Source organism: Cynocephalus volans, chromosome 10 (assembly GCF_027409185.1).
Source record: "Cynocephalus volans isolate mCynVol1 chromosome 10, mCynVol1.pri, whole genome shotgun sequence".
Lineage (NCBI taxonomy): Eukaryota > Metazoa > Chordata > Mammalia > Dermoptera > Cynocephalidae > Cynocephalus > Cynocephalus volans.
Genome location: NC_084469.1, coordinates 74,333,546 through 74,355,631, shown reverse-complemented (window position 1 = coordinate 74,355,631; position 22,086 = coordinate 74,333,546). Strand labels below are relative to the sequence as shown.

General features: G+C 40.5%; 1 protein-coding gene across 1 annotated transcript; it reads right to left on the bottom strand.

Annotated features, from left to right (window-relative positions):
* Positions 1-5,521: 5,521 nt before the first annotated feature.
* On the bottom strand, positions 5,522-22,069 carry CIAPIN1 (cytokine induced apoptosis inhibitor 1). Its single transcript, XM_063111659.1, has 9 exons — positions 21,986-22,069; positions 17,312-17,497; positions 16,642-16,794; positions 13,894-13,970; positions 12,296-12,464; positions 10,675-10,748; positions 9,634-9,749; positions 6,810-6,891; positions 5,522-6,274 (listed from the first exon to the last, which is right to left on the bottom strand). Exons 2-9 carry the CDS (start codon positions 17,466-17,468, stop codon positions 6,164-6,166), a joined length of 939 nt encoding a protein of 312 aa, XP_062967729.1. The 5' UTR covers positions 17,469-17,497; positions 21,986-22,069; the 3' UTR covers positions 5,522-6,163.
* Between the last annotated feature and the right edge of the window lie 17 nt (positions 22,070-22,086).

Below are 22,086 nucleotides of genomic sequence, written 5' to 3'. Positions count from 1 at the left end.
TTTCCAGTATCTACTTTGCCACCGACTGGCTGTGGGTCCTTGACACATTTGTTTCATCTTCCTGGGCCTGATTCTCCATAAGACAATGAAATAAGACCTGCTCTAGCTTGTTTGAGGATGTACCCAATAAAGAGAATTGGGGCTTAGTTGGCTGCTTTTCTGCCTCTCACATTGCCCTTAGGGGACAACAGTCTTAGAAAACCTTCAGTTTCCTCATAATTGAACTGCCACCACCTGGGTATTCCCCCAGTCCTTCTCTGAGTTAACATGGCTACTACAGGGATGAAATACTCAGACAAACAAACAAACAAACAAACAAAAAAACAGGGACTTGTTAAGAAGTGAGCCTTCAAAGGACTTGTTCAGTAATTGCACATATATGTTCATAGCAGAATATTCACGGTAGCTTAAAAGGTGGAAACAGCCCAAATGTCCACCAATGGATGGATGGATAAATAAATTATGGTATGACCATACAATGGAATATTATTTTGCCATAAATAGAAATGAAGCACTGATACATGCTACAACATAGGTGAACCTGGAAAACGTTATGCTAAGTGAAAGAAGCCAGCTACATAAGATCACATATTGTATGGTTTCATTTATATAAAACGTCAGAAGTAAATCTGTACAGTTAGAACACAAATCAGTGGTTACCAGGGGCAGGGGGGAGAGGGAGCTAGGGAGCAACTGCTTAATAGGTACAGGGTTTCCTTTTGGGGTGATAAAAATGTTTTGGAACTGGATAGAAATGGTAGTTGCACAACATTGTGAATGTACTAATTTCCACTGAATTGTACATTTTAAGTGATTAGTTTATGTGAATTTCACCTTAGAGAAAGGGACACATATAATATACCCTCTTTTTGGTAGAATAGCAGTATAAAAGCAGGCTTGGATGTGACACATCAGTTTCAGAACAGAGAACACAGGGAATGCTTTGGGAGGATTTAGCTACAGCTGCAACACTTGCATATTGAAAACAAAAACAAAAAAACAAGAGTGATCTGAATCAAACACATCAAATCCAGTTGTCAGTTATATTAAATTTGCAATTCTCTGTTTGAAATCTTTCATAATTTAAAAGAAAAAAATGTTTAAGTAATGGTAGAAAAATTAAAAAGGAAAAGAGGAAGGAAAACAGGGAGAGAGATTGGAAGAGCAGAGGGGACTTGTGAGTACTTGTGAACCCAGCTGAGTCTAAATGCAGTTTTCAGATGTCACAGGGTTTTGCAGAGGTAAAAGCCTCATGCTGAATGGTAGGCCATGGGTAACCAGTGGTCAGCCCACAAGGTTGACCACCAGGAGTGACCACAGAAGGTGAGACTTTTAGTCACTAAGGGCTGAGTGGGAGCTTCTGTCACTGGCCCCCTGTTCAGCGGGATGAATGAAGTAAAAGCTGCCCAGAGAGCTGCACTCTTTCCCCCCAGGCCTGTTGCTGTGATAAGCCAGCAATGGAAGCAAAGAAACTGAGGGACCAGAGAGGATAAGGCAAACGGGTGCAAAGCAGAAACTCTTCTAGGCTCACAAAAATTTTTATTTCACTCATTTATAGACAGTATCACATTATTTTAGTGATAAGGTAACTTTAGAATTAACAATGCCTCTGTGACAACGCACAGCCCTCTGCGTGCAGTGTTCTTGGGATGATAAAGGATATAGAATAAATCTATTATTTTTAGTTCTTTGCCACTTTTTTCTTCAATATACATGTCAAATCTTACTTTATTTCTGCAAAATTTCTTGAATTGCATCTTTAATTACTCTGGTACCTTATTTGTCTTTCTGTGCCTAATCATTTTCTCATTCTTTTTCCCTCTTTATTTCCATTTCATTTTAATTTTCTTATTCTGTCCTCTGTGCCCGTTTTCAGCACTTAGCGGCAATTTCAATATTGACTTTATATCTAAAATTTTACATTTTTTCCACTTCTTGACTCAGCTCTGCCATTTCATGTTTTTATCACAGATCTCTGTTTATACCTTATTAGTAATTTCTTGAGCTCTTGTATCTATTGTATTTTACATGTTTGTCATTTGTAGCAAATATTTTGGTCACAGACAGTATTCATCTGCTCTGTGGCAACATTCTACCTCTGTTGTTATTTTGTAGTATTTTTATATAACTGCTGTTGCCGGTTCCACTTTTTAAATTTTGAATGAGATTTTAACTGGGCTGAATATTCCCCTGGAGGTTCACGTCCGGGAGGCTCAGGACTCCGTTCTGCACTAGCAGCACCTTCCTTAAGACTCTGGGGTTTTGTGCATGGGGTTTTCCTAGTTTTCTAAAAGCGAAGTTTCTTATAAGTACAAAACACATTTGTATGTGTAAGGTATACAAACCAATAATAGAATAAATACCTGTATACCCACCATCCAGCTTAAGAAATAGACACTTACTGCTACTCTGAAGTTCCTTTTCCCCGTCCCGTCTACCTCCAGAGCTGATGACAGTCCTGAATTGTTTCTCATTCTCCTTGAGCTTGTTCAGTCTTGTTGTGTGTGTATACATAATAGTATGTGTTCAGCCTTAATAACAGATGCACCTTGTATGTTTTTGAGCTTTCAAACTTTGTATAATCACATATTTCACACACACAGGTACACGCACCCATGCACGTTTCTGCGGCACAATTTGTGAGATCCTTCCATATTGATGGGCACAGCTACAGCTCATCACTGCTGTAGTGTTCCACCATGTGGCCACAAGACTCACTCATCCATTCTCTTGTGAATGGCCATTTGGATTGTTTCCAGGTTCTTGCTCTCACCAATATGAGGGGTCTTCAAAAAGTTCGTGGAAAGATTTGTATTATCTTTTACTTCCATCTTTCCATGAACTTTTTAAAAGTACCCTCATAGTGCTGCTTTGAATATCTTCAGCTTGTCTTCTGGTGCATGTGTAAGAATTTCTCTAGGGCAGTGGTTCTCAACCCTAGATGAACTTTAAAATTACCTGGGAAAGCTTTGCAAAAATATTGACACCCTAGGCCCCACTCCAAAAGATTCTAACTCCGTTGATCTTTCGAAAGGAAATGCAGGCATAGGCATTTTTTGTTTGTTTTTGGAAGCTACCCACGTGACTCTAATATGCAGTCAGCTCTAGGGTGTCATTGCCCAAATGAATCTCACCAATAGTGTGTTCCTACCTGGCCACACCTTCACCATACTTGGTAAGGTTTCACCCCCAAACAGCAGGGCCAGTGAGCTGTGAGGCTGTTCGCAAAGCAAAGTCTCCCTTCTCCAGCCCAACAACCAGAGGGCTTCCTACAATGGGAGGCTTCTCCATGGGATTCTTCCTTTAGCCCCACTGCTTGCCTGTGCACTTGGAACTCATTGTTACAACCATTAACATCTCACAAGTTAATTTTGCATCTCACAGGGGTGTCCTCACCCTGGAGCAGGTGTGCAGCCTCACCTGTTCTCCATCCTTTCCCTTCCACACTCCATCTCGAAAGCCTCTGCTTTCAGTCCCTTTCAAGTATTTTGTGGTTTCGTTTTGGTTGTCTCCTAACCCCGAGGAAGCTGTGGTTTGCCCCTGCTGCCCACTCCACTTACTGCTTTAGAGTGATTTCGGAAGGGAGAAAGTCCCAAATGTATACTGCCAAATTCTAAGCAAAAGACCTTAGAAAGTTAAAAAAGAAAAAATAAATGAATAAGATTCCTCAGCTCCCCTACCTCAGGTATACAGACGGTGTCCTAGGAAAACATCAGGCATCTGTACTTTTAAGAGGTCCTCAGGTGACTGATGGCAGCAGTCACCCTCCTGGTCTCACCATTTCCTCAAATGTATATTGAGGATGCATTTAGTGATTTCTAAGACTGTTTTTGGCTCTAATACTGTGAGCTTGCAGAAGGCTAAAAGCTCCCCTCAGAACTGCCATCTCCCAAAGTCTGGCATCTCCTCACCATGTGGAGTTGCAGCTGAGCTCCCAGGCCCAGATGTGCACTACTGACTGGCAAGGCCTCTCTCCACCATCCTAGACCCCTGACTCCAAGCTGGCTGGCCTCCCTGGGAACCCTGTGGAGTGACACAGCAGCTGCCAACGTAGTACCATTAACTATGGCAATTGCAGCAGACAGGAGGTAGCATTGTCCTTTTTGCCAGCAGCAGCTGGGACTCAGAACAAAATGCAGGTCAGCAAGGGCTTGTGGCATTTGTTAAACCCATCCCAGGAAGCACTTTGACTCAGGATCTCTTGTCCTCAACCCGGAGGTTGAAGTTTTTGTCCCTTACCTTGGCAACTGCAGCAGAAGCAACTAACAGTGGCCTTGGTAAGTACGTTAAACTATTCAGGGGGCTGTATTAGTTTCCTATTGCTGCATAACAAATTATCGCAAGTTCAGCTGTTTAAAACATCCATTTCTTATCTCTGTTTCTATTGCTCAGGAGTTCAGGCACACAAGGCCAGGCCTCTCTGCTCAGGATCTCACAAGGCTGTAATCACGGGGTCAGCCAGGCTGCACTCTCATCTGGAACTTGAGATCCTCTCCAATCTAACATGGTTGTGGGTGGAACTCGGTTCCTTGCAGCTGTAGGAATGGGGTCCCCATTTTCTTGATGACTGTCAGGGGACAAGGGTCTACAATTGCAATTCCTTGCTCATGGACCTTTCAGAACTTGGCAACTTACTTCAAGACTAGCAAGAGAAACTTGGTTCTCTAGTTCTTTTAAAGGATCAGCTGATTAGGTTAGGCCCACCAAGAATCTCCCTTTTCATTAACTTAAAGTCCATCAGACTTTAATTACATCTGTGAAATCCCTTCACTTTTGCCACAGAATGCAACCTAATTACTGTAGGGATATCCTGTCACATTCACAGATTCTGCTCAAACTCAAGGGGCAGATTTCACAAGGGCATGGGTCCTTGGGAGTCATTTTAGAACTCTAAGCACCACAGGGACTTTGGAGTCAAACTAGAATTTAGCCACACTCATAACTAAAATCCACAGCAGGGACCAGGATAAGCAAGGGCAAACTTAGAGAATCAAATCAAGTTTCAATGATAAATACCAATTAACACCATTATTTTTTGGTAAAATATAAAAATCCAGGTCTCTTAAATCCACACAATCTCCAAGACTGATTCCAAGTCCATGTGGAACCATGTAGGTAACAAGGAGAATGAAGGGGTCTCCTGCTTAGGAAGACTTATTGTTGGTTCGGAGTTCTGTCCTGCTCCCCTCTAAATTCTCATCAACCTGACCTGGACTTTTTTTTTTTTTTTTGAGGTGATACCCCTGTATTGCTTTTTTTCTTTTTTTTTAAGTTGGAAAATTGATTAAACATATTTGTGGGGTACACAGCTGAATATCAATACCTGTGTACAATGTGTGATGATCAAATCAATCTGGACTCTTGTAAAGTAGATGAAGAGAGACTCTATTCATGTAGGACTGGCATGATTTGTATGTGACACTAAGGGCCTCCAAAAAAAAAGTTTTGTGGTCAAGTTGAGCACGGATGACTGTGTCAGACATCACACACATGTACATATCCCCTCTCTTTGCAACCAATATACAGAAGTACACAAGTTTAATACTTGTAGGTTAATAGAAATGACAACAGGACACAGATGTAATACTATAATAAAATGGGATGGGGGTGGGAGTAGAAGGGGGCAGACAGACATTGGATAGGATCATAGCAACCGGTGAGTGGCTCTTTTGGTGCCCTGAGGAGGTCATGAGACACTTGACTCATATCACCAAGAACTGCAAATTGAGTAACACACCAACTCTAGAAAACAAGTAAGTGGCAGCATTGCTGGGCTCAGAATAGGGGTAGGGGTCTGGAGGTTTGTCACAGAGTGTTAATAATACTCAAGGATATCTGGGCTCAAGAGTGTTACAGTCAGCATTTTAACGTCAGGAGAGGGGCCTCTTCAGGGCACCACTCCCTTCCCCTAACACTAGGTGAAGAAACAGGTCCCCCACTCTGGGTAACAGGGCCCCATTATACATTGGTTTTTTGAATCATAGCAGCACTACACACCACTGCATCCTACAGACAGCTTCTCTGTCTGCTACACACCTCCCTGAAATGGGATTTCAAATAGAGTAAGCAAATCTGGGGGGGTGGGGATGAGAGAGCCACAGTGGTGGGATTTGAGGGACAGGAGTTGGCCGGAGGAGCAGATTCATCCCATCTCAGGTTCCTCCTAGGCATCGTGAAGATTGTCATTGCTCAGGAGCACTTTCTCCCCAGGTTTGAAGGCTGGCATCCCAAGGTAGGGGCAGCTGGCACAGCGGAAAGCATCACCCAGGTAGCACTGTTGAGAGAGAACAGCAGTTGCACAGGGAAGCCAAGGGTCAGCCTATGTCAGGAATATAGGCCACAAGAAAGGGATTCTCAATTTCATAATGTAGCCACAGCGGCCTGAAGGAAATGGCTGGGTGCATTTGCAGGTCCGACTGAGACCCAAATACTAACAGTTTTAAAGATCTTTGGCTTCATGAAAACAACTGTCAAGAAAAGTTCCTTAGGAGGCCACATTTCTATATTCTAAGCAGTTCAAATCATAGTCATGCTCAGTCAAATGACTGAAAAACATCAAGTCCCACTCTGAAGTAAAAAGGGGCCCAAAATAAGAAAGGACAAGAGCCTGCCATGAGCATGCCAACCCACTCCGAGCAGATACCTCTCCTCCCCATTGCTACCTACATACATATTCTTACACATTTGCCTATTATTAAAACATGTGGATAGTAAATTTCTTAGAGGTAGAGCTAGTGTGTGTTTAGTTTAGGATGATGCCCAGTACCACTGGGGGTTTTGTAAATGTTCAGTAACCTCCGGATATTTACGTTTCCACAAGCCGACTTGGGTTGGGAGCCCTTCTGTTCTCTTGACTTCTCTTTTTCCAGTTCTTCTGCAAGGCCACAGGTGCTGCAGGAAGATCAGTAGCTGATGAATGAGATTTGCTACCTACCACCCAGGAACTCCAAACTCTTAACAGTGCCAAAACGTACTCTAAGACTTTTTCTCTTTACACAAGGGTGTCATAACTCAAGTGCCTAAGGGGCCAGGCAGGCAACAAAAATGTGTGAGGCTGGTAAGGGAGATGGTGAGAGTGGTGGGGAATGGAGAGAAATAGAGGACATGTGCCCTGTCTACAGAGGGCAGCCACTATCTGCTTCAGGGAAAAGCAGACCTAGTGTTGTCACATTTTCCAAATTTAAGGAAAGGATTTTTACTTGAAATCTCCTGACTTGTGAACACTGGCTACTTTCACATTTAAAAAAATACTGATGATCAAATAAGACTACAACCACCAGATAACTTTTTATGATCCTTTCCATCCACTTATAAAGCAGATGTAAAACTATTAGCACCAAAGTTCCAGGTTAAGAGGACAGATTGAATGCATGCATCTAATTTCATTTTCCCTCAAAGCCCCACCAAAACTTCAGTAAAGATGTAAATCCAGAGACTACAAAAAAGGAGACAATAGCAATACAACACTGGAAATTGTAAAGCAGATGAGGAGGGAGAACTGACTTAACAGAAGGAAGAAAACTGAACCCCAAGCTGGCAGTGGAATGTTGAGTATTGACCCCTTTTACACCTCTAAATCTCAAAAGGCCCTGGAGTTGGCAACACCAGGAAAACTCTTCTCTGAGAAATCTAACCAACCCAAAGAGAGACCCAAACATCCTGATTTCGGAGTGCCCCCCTCCCCTCCAAAGGCCTACCCAGTTTCCCTTCAATAAAGCACAATCAAAAATCCCACCTATATGCTCAGAGCTCCCAATGAGCTTTTTGTCCTCCACTCACAATCGTGAAGAAACCAGGGGTTACCAGACATCTTAAGAAAGACTCTAATATGGAAGTCAGAGACCAAACTAAAAGAAAAGGGCACATTGAAAGAAGCAGAGACTACACAGGAAGAAAAAAACCTTGAAAGAACTATCACTATCCTCAAAAGAAAAGATATCACATCCAGAAAATAAAAACAGAATTGTATATATACAAAAAAATCAAGAACAAAAAGAATAATCTTAGAAATTAGAAATATGATAGTAGAAATAAAATAACTTAATAGAGGTTTTGGAGGATACATTTGAAGAAAACTCCCAAAAAGTAGGGCATAGGAAAATATGGAAAGTGTGAGAGAAAAGAAAATTACAGGACCAAAGAAAGCCAACATCTGAGTCACAGATTACAGAAAAAAAACAGACAAAACTCATAAACAAAATTAAACAATACTTCCCAGGACTGTGGACATGACTTTCTAGACTAAGAAGATGCACTGAGTGGCTAACGCAAAAGATGAAAACGGAGTCCTGTTTAAAACATGTTACTACAGAATGACACCAGGGACAGAGATGATTCTACAAACTTCCAAAACAGAAAGGACCAAGAAACAAAATAGCCTCAGATATCTCATCGGAATCACTGGAAGAAAGAAGACAACAAAAATGTCTACAAAATTGTGTAAGAAAATTATTTCCAACCTGGATTTCTATATCCAAATTACCAATCATTTATGAGAGTAGAAAAAAGGCATTTTCACACACACAAGGTCTAAAAACACAAAAAACAAAAAATCAAAACTTACCAGGTAGACTTTCTAAAAAAAACTACTGGAGAATTTGCTCTGCCAACACAAAAGAGAGAACCATGAAAGAAGACAACAGGTAGTACAGGAAACAGAAAAGTTAACACAAGACAGAGGGGAAGAGTGAAGGGAGTCCTAGCTATCAGCTCTGCTGAAGACATAGAGTCACAGGAGATGATATGCTGAAGGCTGCCATCATACCATTATCTTAACCCGAGGTCAGGCACGCTATCCCAGATTCTGTCATTGGCCCACCTCGACCACGCACTGATAACAACATTCAACTTTCCTCTCCATACTTTGATTTCCAGATCAGCTGAGGACATTCATTTTGTCCCACAGAAGTGTTCTGCTCTGATCTACTCCTGAGTAGAGCTGTGGCTATGGGGAACTAAGAACAGAACATACAGAGTAACCCATTCTCTCTGACCATATTTCTGCAGGTCATCCAGTAACCGCACCTCACTACAACTCCGCTGGATGTTCTAACTGTAGTGTGCCCTTCGTTTTCTTCAGTTTACTCAGGGTTCTTCCTACCGACTTTCCAGGAAGGGGCTCTTGTAGATTCTCAAAGAAGCTAAGATCAAACCAGGACCCAAAGACCCTATCTTTCCATGGGAGCCTTCATCTATTATGAGAATATTGACCTTCCCTTACCTAGTCAGGTTTGAGCTTACTACTCAGTTCTTCACAACTAAATAATATATTGTTTGGAGATAGTTGGTAAACTATCAAAAATGCCAGAAAAGATTAACACAAACTTGGGAGAATGGTAACTTCTTGTGGGGGGAGGAGCAAGATGCGGCCGAGGAAGTACACACAGGTGACTTCGAAGGTACTAGTGATATTTCTGTTTCTCAACCAGAATGAGCAGTACACGGGCATTCATTTTATTATTCCTTTTTTTACATTTTATTATTCTTTACAATATAGCTGTTTAATATACTCCTCTATACATATGACACATTTCACCATAAAATATGTTTTAAAAACAGTAAAGCATTGCAATTACTTGAGAGTGAAAAACCACTGGAAGTGGTGTAGCAGACTCTGCTCACCCCGGCACTTACCAGTTCTTGCAGGCCTTCTTCTTTTTCCCTTCACCACATGAAGCAGCCCGCAGGGAAGCTGGATCTGGCTTCTTCAAATCTTCTGGATCCAGAAGCTCATCTGAGTCAATGAGATCCTGGAGAGTGCTCAGAGCAATTAGTGACAGAGTTCTGGTCTTTGCTAATGAAAAGCTAAAGTGATCATAGGCTTTGAGAGCAAACTTACACAGTCCAGGGAAAGAAGTTGTCCACCCTGTCCTACTTTGGGCTGATTATCATGCTCTACTTGACCACGTGCTCAAGAGGCCAATGGTGAACTAAACAATGTCCACAGAAGATGTATTAGGATGCGTAAGAACTGGGAACTAATTTACATGAGAAATAGCTGTAAGACTGGCCAGCACTGTGGAGAACACGAGTATATACATGTGTGTGGGGGGGGGAGGGAACAAGCAGGCAGAGCAAAGAGAGAAGTATTAGGTTTATTTAAATATTTGAACAGAGACATGTGAAAGAAGGAATCAAATATTTTCTATAATTCCAGAGAAAAAGGCAAATAATTATACATACATTTGTATACATTTGCATTCTTTGTAAACGTGTGAACAATTAGTCTATAAGCTCTATGAGAGTATGAGCCATGACTTCTTTTCCTCAGCACTCTAACCTAAGAACTTTATTATAGTCGGGGCTGATCAAAGATAAGTATTGCTTTTAAGACAGTGAACATTCAGTGACTTGCCCAGACAAAGGGGCCAATAAAAATATTTTAGCTGACTAAAGACTCTTTTCAGGTTTATACATGCCCACGAGAATCTTTAATACCGCATGAAATGAGAAGGAGAAAATCTGTGGGGAAAATAGATGCTAAAGCAGAAATTTAAAATGTGACCAAGATGGGAGTTTCCTTCTAAATCAAAGACACCAGTGTCAAGCACAGCCACAATGCTGGGCTTTGCATATGTTCACACCTACAAGTACAGAAAGGCCACTCCAAACTATGGCTATTCCCACCAAAGTGGGGCCTGGAACAAGCGATCAAGTGACCACAGTGCAACTCACCATGCTCTCGTCTTCCATGTCATTGGCTGAGAGGGTCCAGAGCTTGGCAGCGGCTGGGTCCACGGCACGCTTCACTGAGCCCAACCAATAGAAGAAGAGATCCATAAAAATAGTCAGAAACAAACTACAAGGGTATAAAAGTGCTTTCTATTGTGTAAAAGAGAACACACTTGACTGGGACTCTGAAGACTCGGGTTCGAGGCCCAGCTCTACCACTTACGAAAGGCGTGACCTTGGGCCAGCCACTTTATGACAGCAACAGAAATCATCATTTGTTATGTACTTGTTTTGTACCACACATAATATTACGCACTTCATATGTATTATCTAATTTAATCCTGCTAGCAATCTTATGAAGTATTTATTTATTTGTCATCCTAATTTTACAGATGAGGAAACAGGTTTACATGCAGAAGCCAGTTATACAAGGCCACAAACACAAGGCTTTCTAATGCTTTTAACCTCCATTTCATATTGCTTTCTCCCCCTTATTTTAGATTCCATCCCTATAACATGGGGCTAAAAATGAGAGTACTTCAAAAAGTTTGTGGAAAAACAGAATTAAAATATAATACAAATCTTTCCATGAACTTTTTGAAGACCCCTCTTAATACTCCCTATACCTACTGCAGGTGTTTTGAGGGTTAAATAAGAAATGTGTCAAACACTTCATAAACAGCAAAGTTTTAGCCTTGCAGAAACCTGTTATATACAAGACAATAGGCTCTAGAGCTGCTGGAGGCAAAGTAACACAATCAGTGGCAGACACAAACCTCACACCTCCTGATTCTGTTTAGGTCAGGAGAATGCAAGGAAGGGCCTCTGAGAGAGCTGAGACCCAGGATTCAGTGTGGGCAAATCAACAAGGCCTTTGGGGTAAGTGCATCCCTTCGTGATCGCTGTCACAACTGGATGCTCAGAACTTCCACAGGGCCAACTGTTCATCTAAGCTGTTTCTACCCATTCTGGAACCGCGAATCCAAAGGTTAGATTCCAAAGGATTTCTTAAAGATATAGGCTGGATAGTCAAAATAGTGCAATGAGAATGTACCAGTAATATCTGCCAATTTTTTCATACCTCACAGCTGGAACAACAATTCAGGCATTAAAAAATAGTGATAGAAAGGATGATAGTTGAGGCAAAGGGTGTGTGTGTGTGCATGCACACAATATTCTGGACAGAAGAAATACAGTTTATAAATGTGTTAGGATCCTCAAAGGAAGAAAAGTTGACTTAACTGGTATAAGAAAAAAGAGCACAGGGGAACAGGACCAGGACACTCTTATCTACCATTATCACTACTGTGAGGTCTTCGGAAGATAAATGTAATTCTGGGGCCCAGAAAGACTTCACTAGAGTCAGGACTCTAGGATCAGGAGGCTTCAGTGTCCTCTGGTGAAGAAGAAGCTGAACTAGATTATATCTACATATTATTTCAGTTTTGGACTCTATATACCCAGGTTTAATAGTACATTAAGTATTCTCCCATTTGGAATGACAGAAATTAAAGAAGGACTGATCCTTTAAAAATATTACCATATCATTTAGATCTCTGGCTGAATTTCTAATATGTCCTTTCAGGTCCTTTAAAACAGAAGAATGTCCCTAGGCCAGACTTACTTGAAGGAGAAGACTTGTTGGAGATGGAAAGCTTAAGCTGACTAGAAGAACCCACTTCAAAGTTTGGTTTTTTGCCCGTGATCTGAACAGAAAGCAGCCTGTCACCTTCATAACCCAGGTGTTCTTGAACAGACTGTATCTCCTCAGGGCTTAAGGACTCCCGCTGCAGCTAGAATTCAAGACATCAAAAGGATTAGTCCACAGTCCTATAAAATGTTTTACTATGTCTACCTATACAGGAGTTAAATACTCATTTCTGTGTACGAAGTATATAGTGGCAGAAGGTAATAGATATCACTTCATGCCTCACATTCAGATTTTCACTGATCAGAACCCTAGAGTATAACTTTTGTCTGTATGTTTACTTTGAGCCTACCCTTTGGAAAGTTTTAGAGTATTTATCAAATATTAGGTATAAGACACTATGCTAGTCATTGTGTGGGCTTAATGATTATGATTATAAAGATAAATCAGACATGGTCTTGTTGTATAATAGGGAAGCATGCCCACATTGAAGAGAGTAGAAATTTGTATTAGAAGAGAAAGGTGGAGGGAAATCCTTTCTACCTTCACTGGGAAGAAGTAGCAGGTAGCAAAGGTGGGGGGAAAAAGGGTCAGGGTGTTACCTCTATGTCTAATAATTACAGAATGGTTAAATAAATCACAGTCTGTCTACAGAATGGAATACTGTTACATCACTATCAATAAGAATGAGGAGAAATATACTGAGGTGGATAAGTATCTAAGATATCTAAGGGTGGCAGAAAAGATACTGACTGAACATTGTATACATATGATCTTATTTACATTAAACAAAAAGAAGTATATGCATATGCATGCTTGTAAATATATAGGAAAAGATCTGATACATCGGTGGCTTCCTCTGGGGAGGGAAGCATAAGGATGGACAGGAATGTCACTTTATATTCTATATTCTTCATTATAAATTGAATTTTTATGAGCATTCCTTACTTTAGAATCAAACACAGAAAACCTTATACTAACAGGAAGGAAGGACTGGCATAAAGAATCTAAGGCTCTAGATCACGTAACAAAATCAGTGGTATAGCAGTTACCACGATATAACATTTACCTCTGCCACACCCTAGGAAATTTTAACATCGGAGAGGAATATAGAAATATAAACACCAATTTAATTTAAATATCTCTACTGAATTGTCAGAAATGGGATTCCCCTACTCCCCCAACTTATTCCAGCCTCCCACTAAAAATGTGAGGCTGATCTTGGTGATTACATTCCACCCAGACCCAGGATTCATGTCCACTGAGAGGTGGGTATCAGAGCAGCAGAGCTGCTGCTCTCCCCACCTCAGCTGTCATCACCAAGGAGACCAGAACAAGTCTCAACCCATATAAGCCCAAGCTGAGTCTCTTCAAAGGAGATTTATTCCCAGAGGTTTGTCCTTTGAAGTATTACATATCTCACATCAGTAGCATTTCTCGTTTCCTAGTTCTATGAAACCCTCAACACCTCACCTGCAGAGCTGTTATTTCCCCTGACTGTGCTGACAAGGAGGTTCTGGGCTTAGTCACCCAAAGTTTAAATTCCTAGCAAAGCAGGTTGTCTATAAACATACCTCTTTTACTTCCACAAGACCAGAAAGGGTCAGGGCTGAACACAGTTTAGATGCTGTCTTCACTTTGCTATTGTTAACTGCCAAGAGGAAAACCCCAATTAACAGCTTTATAGGTCGAAGCAAGAAAAATAATAAAGGCTGTATCCTATGTAGATCAGCAGGCATTCAAACAATAATAACCTATTCTGATTAACATGTATATATTTTATAGATAGCATTTTAACTTGATAAATCTTTTTGGTTGTTCAAATTGCTCTTACATATGCTCTTAAATGTTATGATTCCATTATGATCGTTTCTTATCATTCTCTGCTTCTGGGAAACTCTTTCTAGGGGTTGTTGGATAATGACGGTGAAAGAGTCTTATAAACTGCAAAGTGCACAGAAATACAAGTATTCTCTCTGTATAGTTCTGACAGAGATACTGTGTTCAGTCACCAAAGGTTTAAATTCTCAGCAAAGAATGCTGATGATTTTGTTATGCACATCACATAAACAATGAATACCTTTATACATTTCAAAATACTTTCATTTCTATTATTATCATTAATTTTTGGTGGCTGCTGGGGATCGGAACCCTTGACCTTGATGTTATAACACCGTGCACTAACCAATTGAGCTGACCAGCCAGCCTCTATTATTTTATTTGATGAAGTAAATTGTCATGTTTTGATTCAAAGTCTAGTGAAAAATGCGAAAGTTCCAGAATTGAATGACTAACAGATAGAACACTGAGCAAAAATTGGTTTTTATTTCTTGGAAACTTTCATGTGTCAGTTTCACATGAATCAGTAATTATCTTACCACTCCCAGACTTTCAGCCATTATTTTTAAACTATTTATTTTGAAATAACTATAGATTCACAGAAAGTTGCAAAAAAATAAATAAATAAAAAGTTCAGGGCAGTCCGTATTCCCTTCTTCACCTCATCTCCCCCAATAGTAACACCTTATACAACTATACCACAACATGAAGACCAGGAAGTTGACAATGATAGTCCACAGAGTTTATACAGATCTCACCAGTTTTACATGTACTCGTTGGGGTGGGGGGAGAGGGGGCGGCATGTGTGTACAGTTCTATGCAATTTTATCATATTTGTAGATTTGTGCGACCACCACCACAATCAGGACACAGAAGTGTTCCATCACCACAAGGAAACTTCATGCTACCCCTCTATAGTCACATACACACATACCCTCTTTCCTCCCATTTCTAACCCCTGGCAACCACTAATCACTATAATTTTGTTATTTCAAAAATATGAATGAAATCATACAGCATGGAACCTTTTGAGATTGGCTTTTTTTCACTCAGCATATTTCCCTTGAGATCCATCTGAGTTGATACACATATTAATATTTGCTCCTTTTTACTGTTATATCATTTTCCATGTTACAGACATACAAAAGCTTAACATGCAGAACCCAGCCTATTTTTTTTTCCCCAGAAGGCAAAGGTTTATTAACAAATAAGGCCTGGCCCGTTAGCTCAGTTGGTGAGAACATTGTGTTATAACACCAAAGGCAAGGGTTTGGATCCCCATACTGGCCAGCCACCTACCCCCGCCCCCCCAAAAAAGGAGAGACAAATAATGTAGAACCATTTTTTTTCCCCAGAAAACAGTACCTACAGAAAGTACTAATTAAACACAAAACTATGTATCTGTTTGGGTTTGCTGTTGTTGTTTCTGAAGAGGTAGGGAGGAGGACCCATGTAGATATCTGGAACGAAGATATACCAAAATCTTAACTGTAGTGGAATTCTGAGCACCTTTTATTTTCTTCTTTATTTCAGTATTTTCCAAATTCTCGAATATGTATTACAGGTTAAAAATACCAACAATGCTATTAAATAACAAAGGTATTTACTTAAAATAAATATCATGGCTAGTTTTTCTAAGATAAAGCCTTCTCATTAATATTGGTGAAAGATAACCCACTCTTTTAGAAACATCATATATCAAGAAAATGTTCACCAAAAAAATAAATGTAGAAGAATCATTTTATGAAATGAAATGTATGTATTAAAAATTTTTAAAACAACTTGCTCAAATACATTACTCATTGAAAGGAGCTAAAATAAGTGGCATATTATCCAAGAAACTTTTTAAAAATTATAAAAATCGAGCAATAATCAGCCACAATGTATACCGACAAAATAAAATTTAAAAAAATAATAATAAAAATAAAAACAAAACAAAACAAAACAAAAAAACCTGACCCCCCCCAAAAAATTATAAAAATCTATTTTCTTAAGGAAAACACAATTTAACTTCTGAACTGTCTTCCAAAATAAGGCATTTAGCTAAAATACCAATTCAATAAATATCTGTTTAGAAATAATATTTTCCCATGCAAGGAATAAGTTTTTCTTATATATAGTGGCATATTAGCAACCCCAAGAAAAACTAGTTCATTAAGAATAGAGATTCTTCCCAGTGATACCCATGATATTTGTCATGAATGATACACCTCTGAACGCCTTTAACACCAGATGATAAAAATTCAGAACCCAGTCATTTTTAGAAAGAAGGTTCCCTCATTATTACCTAATGGGTCAGCCAATGATCCCCATTTCTTCAGATGCGTTGCTTCAGATTTTAACAATAATTTATCTCTAAGAAGAAGGTTCTGCTGTAGGAATACTGATCTCCAAATGATATGTCATGCTCAGGGAGATGCAGCAAGCATACTCAAAGACCCAACCCAGTCAAACTGTAGTCTTTCAAGTGAAGATTTCCTTACCTACAGCTGTCTCTACTGGCTCTTTCAGAAAAAGACAGCCACCAGGCCGAAGAATCCGGGCCATCTCAGCCAAAATCTCAGCACTGTGCAGAGTGGTGCTTCCTGGGACTACACCAGACAAAATAATGTCAAAGCTGGATTCTTTATGGGCAGCTGAAAAGAAGGAAGACTCTAATCAGCAATCGCCTGAGCCCCAGAAGCAATCTCCCAATCCCTCCCAAGCCCCCACAAAGTCTACAGGCTTTGTCCCAGGAGAATGAACATCCACCTCTTCAGTTAATAGTCTAAACACTATTAAACCACCATTACTAGCAAAAGGGGCAATAAGGCTCTGCCCTGCTCTCCTGAAGTCTTATCTTTTCATATTCTATTAGTCTTACTAGTTTCATATTCTATTATATGTTCAGGGAAAGAAGTTAAAAAGGAAACTGGGTGAAGACTAAGCTTTAAAAAAAAAAAGTGGCATAGCTACTAAGAAACAAGAACATACTTACAGAAATCATCAACTACACTCCTAAGTCTAATATATCTCAACTGAAAAACAGGTTGACTGGCCACTAATACCACGTGCCACCCAAAATAAAAACTCAGATATCAAGGAACTACAGAAATGCAGCACTCCCATCAAAACCCCTCCAATCCTATAAAGATGATATAGACAAGTACTTACACTGCAACAGCTGGTTGATGTTTTCCACAGACACTCGGCCCTCATTGCCAGTTAACACTTGAAGCTTACCCACCAGATCTTTCAGAGCCTCTACAAGGGATGACTTATCCCAGATCACCGCCACAAACTGGCCTTCTGAGATCCCAAAATCTGCCATTCCTGCAGTGCTGACAGATCTAAAAAGTACTGGCAAAAGAAAATCAAGACTGAGCAGAGACAAAAGTGCAATTTAATCCATGGGGCATCATCATAAACAATTAAAATGACAACCTACTTCCAACCTCTCACCAGAGAATGATGATGACATTAAAAATCTTACTGTTGATGCCAGAGTCTGAATAAATGAACCCATCACCTCAAAGCTTATAATCCCAACATTCCCTAGAGGCAGGTGGTAAGAATCCTGATTTGGCATAGTCAAGAAAAGGTGATTAGAGTCAAGTAAGGAGGTTGGAAGCAAAAAGATTACTTCTTGTTTGATTTGAGATAACTCAACTTGAACAGAATATAAAATACATAGGACATTAATTAGGCAGAAGTGTGACTCAGTAAGAAAGGCAGATATAACCCAACCACAAGCATAATGTTTTTTTTAAAAGAGACAACACATTCCCTTTCATTAAAATACAAAAATTCAATTCTATTAAATCTACAGTGATCAATAGTATCTACTATGTCTTTCTTTAACATTTGACATTAGCCAGACTGTGCAAAGCATCTTACATACATTATCATAACTGAACCTCAGAACAGCCTTAAACTAGATATCATTTCCATTTTACAGTCAGGAAACTGAGGCAGCTGACTTTGTGCAAGTCACACAACTAGTAAGCATTATGTGGATAAAGTAATGAATGGGATTTGGATCCAAATCTATCTGACTATAAAGCCTATGCTTTTAACCTATGAAAATTTCCCTCCATGGGTCAACTTTCTCTTCCACTTGATACTCAGGTTAGAATATAACGTGCTTACAATGAAATTAGGTCAGGAGATAGCACTCTGCTCAGATCCTCCTTTCTTTCTTAAACATTAATGCCACTAAATTTCTGACTTAAAATAGCTCAAACAAATGAAACAAAGACAGAAGCTGTGGTAGAGATGTCAAGCATGGATTAGTCTTACGCTGAATACTTCTGACGTCTGTAGAGGTGGCGAACTCAGTGATAATTATGCCACCAAAGACATTCTGGGGCTGAATTTAAGCCATGTCCACTACACTCTTCCTTCTTTAAAAATGTTCATTTCAAATCTCTCTCTTCTTTGTCTACAAAACATGCCCATTAGCCAGAGTCATCCTTAAATACTACACCACTTTGATTTTGTCAATTATTTCCTAAAGGAGTTACTAAAGGTTTTACTTTCTAAGGCAAAATCAAAACTCCTTAGCCTTCTGGATTCAGGGTCTCTATAATCTGGCTCCACCTGCATCTCCCACCACTCTAAAGTGAATCCTTCCTTATTCCATGAAAACCTTTGCATTTCATTCTATCAAGTTTTTACCTAGTTCCTTGATGTGGAATGCCTAACCTTTATTATCCTAACCCTTTATTATTCCCAGTAAAAGGATGCCAGGTGTTATCAGACGAGCAGGATTCCATAGTCATTTAATTTTGGTCTTTAAATCCCTATAAAGCACACAGTCGGGAACTGGAATTTTTAAGCTTTTAACTGTCACATGATGTTGAGGAAGAACACTTGTAAATCTTTAAGGTGACCAAGTTATAAGAAATAAATGACCTGTTTCTAGAATGCTGTTGGAACAGGCTCTCCCTTGGGACAATGGAAAGGTATGACAAGCTCCTTGTCCACCAGTGACTATTACAACCTTGCCTCATGAAGAAAACAAGAGGCAAAAGGTTACTTATTAGCTAGAGAAAAAAACCCAGATGTCTAGACCTTTTCAGCATCTTTATGGAGGCAGTTTTATAGAGCAGACGAGGTCTATCTACCACTGGATCTTCTTATTAGGTACATGTTATTAGCCTCTGAGTCTGTTTTCTCATCAATAAAGTAGAAATAATAACCTCATATTTTGCAAGGCTGCCGTAAGTAGTAAATGAGAAGATAAAAATATGCAAAGCACTCAGCAGGGTCTGTTACACAGAGCTCAAGAAAATAATGTTCTAAGAGAACTCTGAGCCTCCACTTCTCTGTGGTAAGTTTATTTGCCTTTGCTCCAAATAGTCCTATAAAACCCTGTTCTTCCATGACTGCTAGGAGGACTCCCCAGGGAGCTATGTGGAGCTTCTTTTTCATTGTTAGAATTACACAATATAAGAGCTGCACTTTATGACATCTTAGTACTCCTGCAGGATTATGTCAGTAGACAAACGCAAATAAAATGCTTTGAATTACATATCCGCCAAAATAATCTTATGGCAAGAGGGAGCTCATAAAATACATTTATTGAACATTTACCCTCCAAAAAATAGGCAAAGCCACTACTTTTAGTCGGCATTTTCCAGATAAAGCAGGAGACAACGTTCTTTTAAATATCTAACAGCCAAAGTGTAATACTTTCATCATCAGAGTTTTGTGTTATTGTTGTTAATTAAAAAAAAAAACATAAGGAAAAAATGTCTGGCACTTAAGCCAACATACATAGACACTGTGACTCAGGGCCCAGTTTCATAACTAAATAGAGGTGGAGTCGAAGTCATTGTCACATCACTGATGTTGTATATTAGATACCTCTCCAACTATGCTGCACACACTTGCCCGTGGCTCTTTTAAAATTTTATTGGCACACAGTAAAAGCAGATGTCTGAGAATAACTTCTAGAGATGCACTTGTATATTTTAAGGTACCCAGAAAGCATAAAATCTTGAGGCATTTGGTCCCTCTTAAGGGTGAAGGGGGCCAAAAAAAAAAAAAAAAAAAAAAAGAAGTGTAGGCTTCGGTTCAAGCCAAAGATCAATCCTTTTTAAGGCAAGTGCATAAAAAATTCTGAGAATAAACTGAGGTTACCAGAGGTGGACAAGGAGGAGGGGGAGGGAAGTAAGGAAGGAATCGGTAACCGGCCACAAAAAACGATTACATGGTATAATGTTGAATATACTAATCACCCTGATTTGAGCATTACTTATTGCACACAGGTAATGATATTGAGCTCTGTACCCACAGAAATGTACAATTTTACAATAAAAAAAAAATTCTGGAAATACTGGCAGTTATCAGAAAGGAAAATTTTAATTAAAATGAACTGACTGAGGGCCGGCCCCGTGGCGCACTCGGGAGAGTGCGGCGCTTGGGAGCACAGTGGCGCTCCCGCCGCGGGTTCAGATCCTATATAGGGACAGCCGGTGCGCTCACTGGCTGAGCGCGGTGCGGGCGACACCAAGCCAAGGGTTGCAATCCCCTTACCGGTCACAACAAAAGACAAAAAAAAAAAAAAAAAAAAAAAAAAATGAACTGACTGAAGCTCACATGCACACATACAGAAAAGAATTTTTTAAAGGTGAGAAGCAGCAAGGAAACAGAAAACTCAAAGGAAAAGACATGGGAAACTGTCTTCAGGCAATTAGGTGTGTGTCAGGAATTAAAGATTTCAGAAAGGATATCCAAGTGTTAGTTTCCACAGGAAAGACTCATTCAAAGATGGGTAGACAGAACCCAGAAAACAAAACCTTATGGAGAGATCAGCAGTGATATGGATCTGAAATTTTAACGTCTGGGGAGGGTTTTGGCCTAGAAGTTCTTCCTCACCCTCTCAGTGCAGGTGAGAGCAGGATGTTTTGAAAAGGCTAGAGTTCATAAGGGGTATGCAAAACACAACAGATAAAGATATGGGTTCTAACTGCAAACACACAAAATTTACAGAATTAGATGTTCCTGTTGTCCCTAACCCAAAAACCATTTACTTCTTCCTATTAAGCCTCCCCTGATGATACCCCAGTGAGGTACTCTGCATTTACATTTGTTTATTAACTAGACCACGACCTCCTTGAGCCATCCAGAGCTTGGGCACTCAGTAATGTCAGAATGTTCACCAACCTTTCCCAAACTTGCAGTCCTACAAATCACCAGGGCACTTAAAATAATATTAAATAATAATTCAAAATAATGTTCCTGGACCACACCCAGACACACTGAAGTAACTCTCCTGGCCATTCGTTTTCTTAATAAGCATGCTAGATGATTCTTCTGATCTGGCAAATTTGTAAAATAATGATACCAACTCAACACCCTTGGGGGTTCAGACAAATGACAGGCTGAAAATAACAATCTGTAAGCTCAGGTACCCCCAAGCTTCCGTGCTTTGCTACCAGATACCCTCAGGGACCGAAACTTCGAGACTGAGGACCAAGGTCACAACAGCTGACCACTGGCAGAACCGGGTCTCAGACCCAGGCCTCCCGGATCCCGGCTCAGGGCTCTTTCTCCTCAGCGCGCTGCACCCGGAACCTCAGACCGGTGCCGGCTGCGCGAGAAAAGAGGCAGCCACAAAGAGCAAGAAGCCATCATCGGGAGCTCGGGGCAGGCCGGGACAGCCCCCTCACAACGGCTTCCCGGGGAATAAGCCCGCCAGGGTTCTCAGAGGTGCGGCGTGACTACGTTCCCACCGAGGGACGGGGCCGGAAATAAGAAAGGAGAGGATATGAGGGTCGAGGGTGGGTCGGGAAGGGATCGTTGAGGGAAGTCGGGTTCTCAGGTAGACCCGATCGCTCTCACCTGCCACCTAGGCTGGCTCCCGGTTTCTCCGCAGCCGCCAGCCCCGCGCCTCGCACCTCTCGCGAGAGGAGGAGATTCCGCGGCGCGGCCACTTCCGCCCT

Bases quoted from the DNA above. Each gene is read 5' to 3' on its own strand.
- CIAPIN1 (XM_063111659.1), bottom strand. From the start codon at position 17,468: ATGGCAGATTTTGGGATCTCAGAAGGCCAGTTTGTGGCGGTGATCTGG. The intron at 13,971-16,641 runs GTAAGGAAATCT...TCCTCTTGGCAG, and splicing joins GCCAGTAGAGACAGCTGTAG to TTAACAATAGCAAAGTGAAG. The intron at 6,275-6,809 runs GTAAATATCCGG...CTCTCTCAACAG, and splicing joins CCAAGTCGGCTTGTGGAAAC to TGCTACCTGGGTGATGCTTT.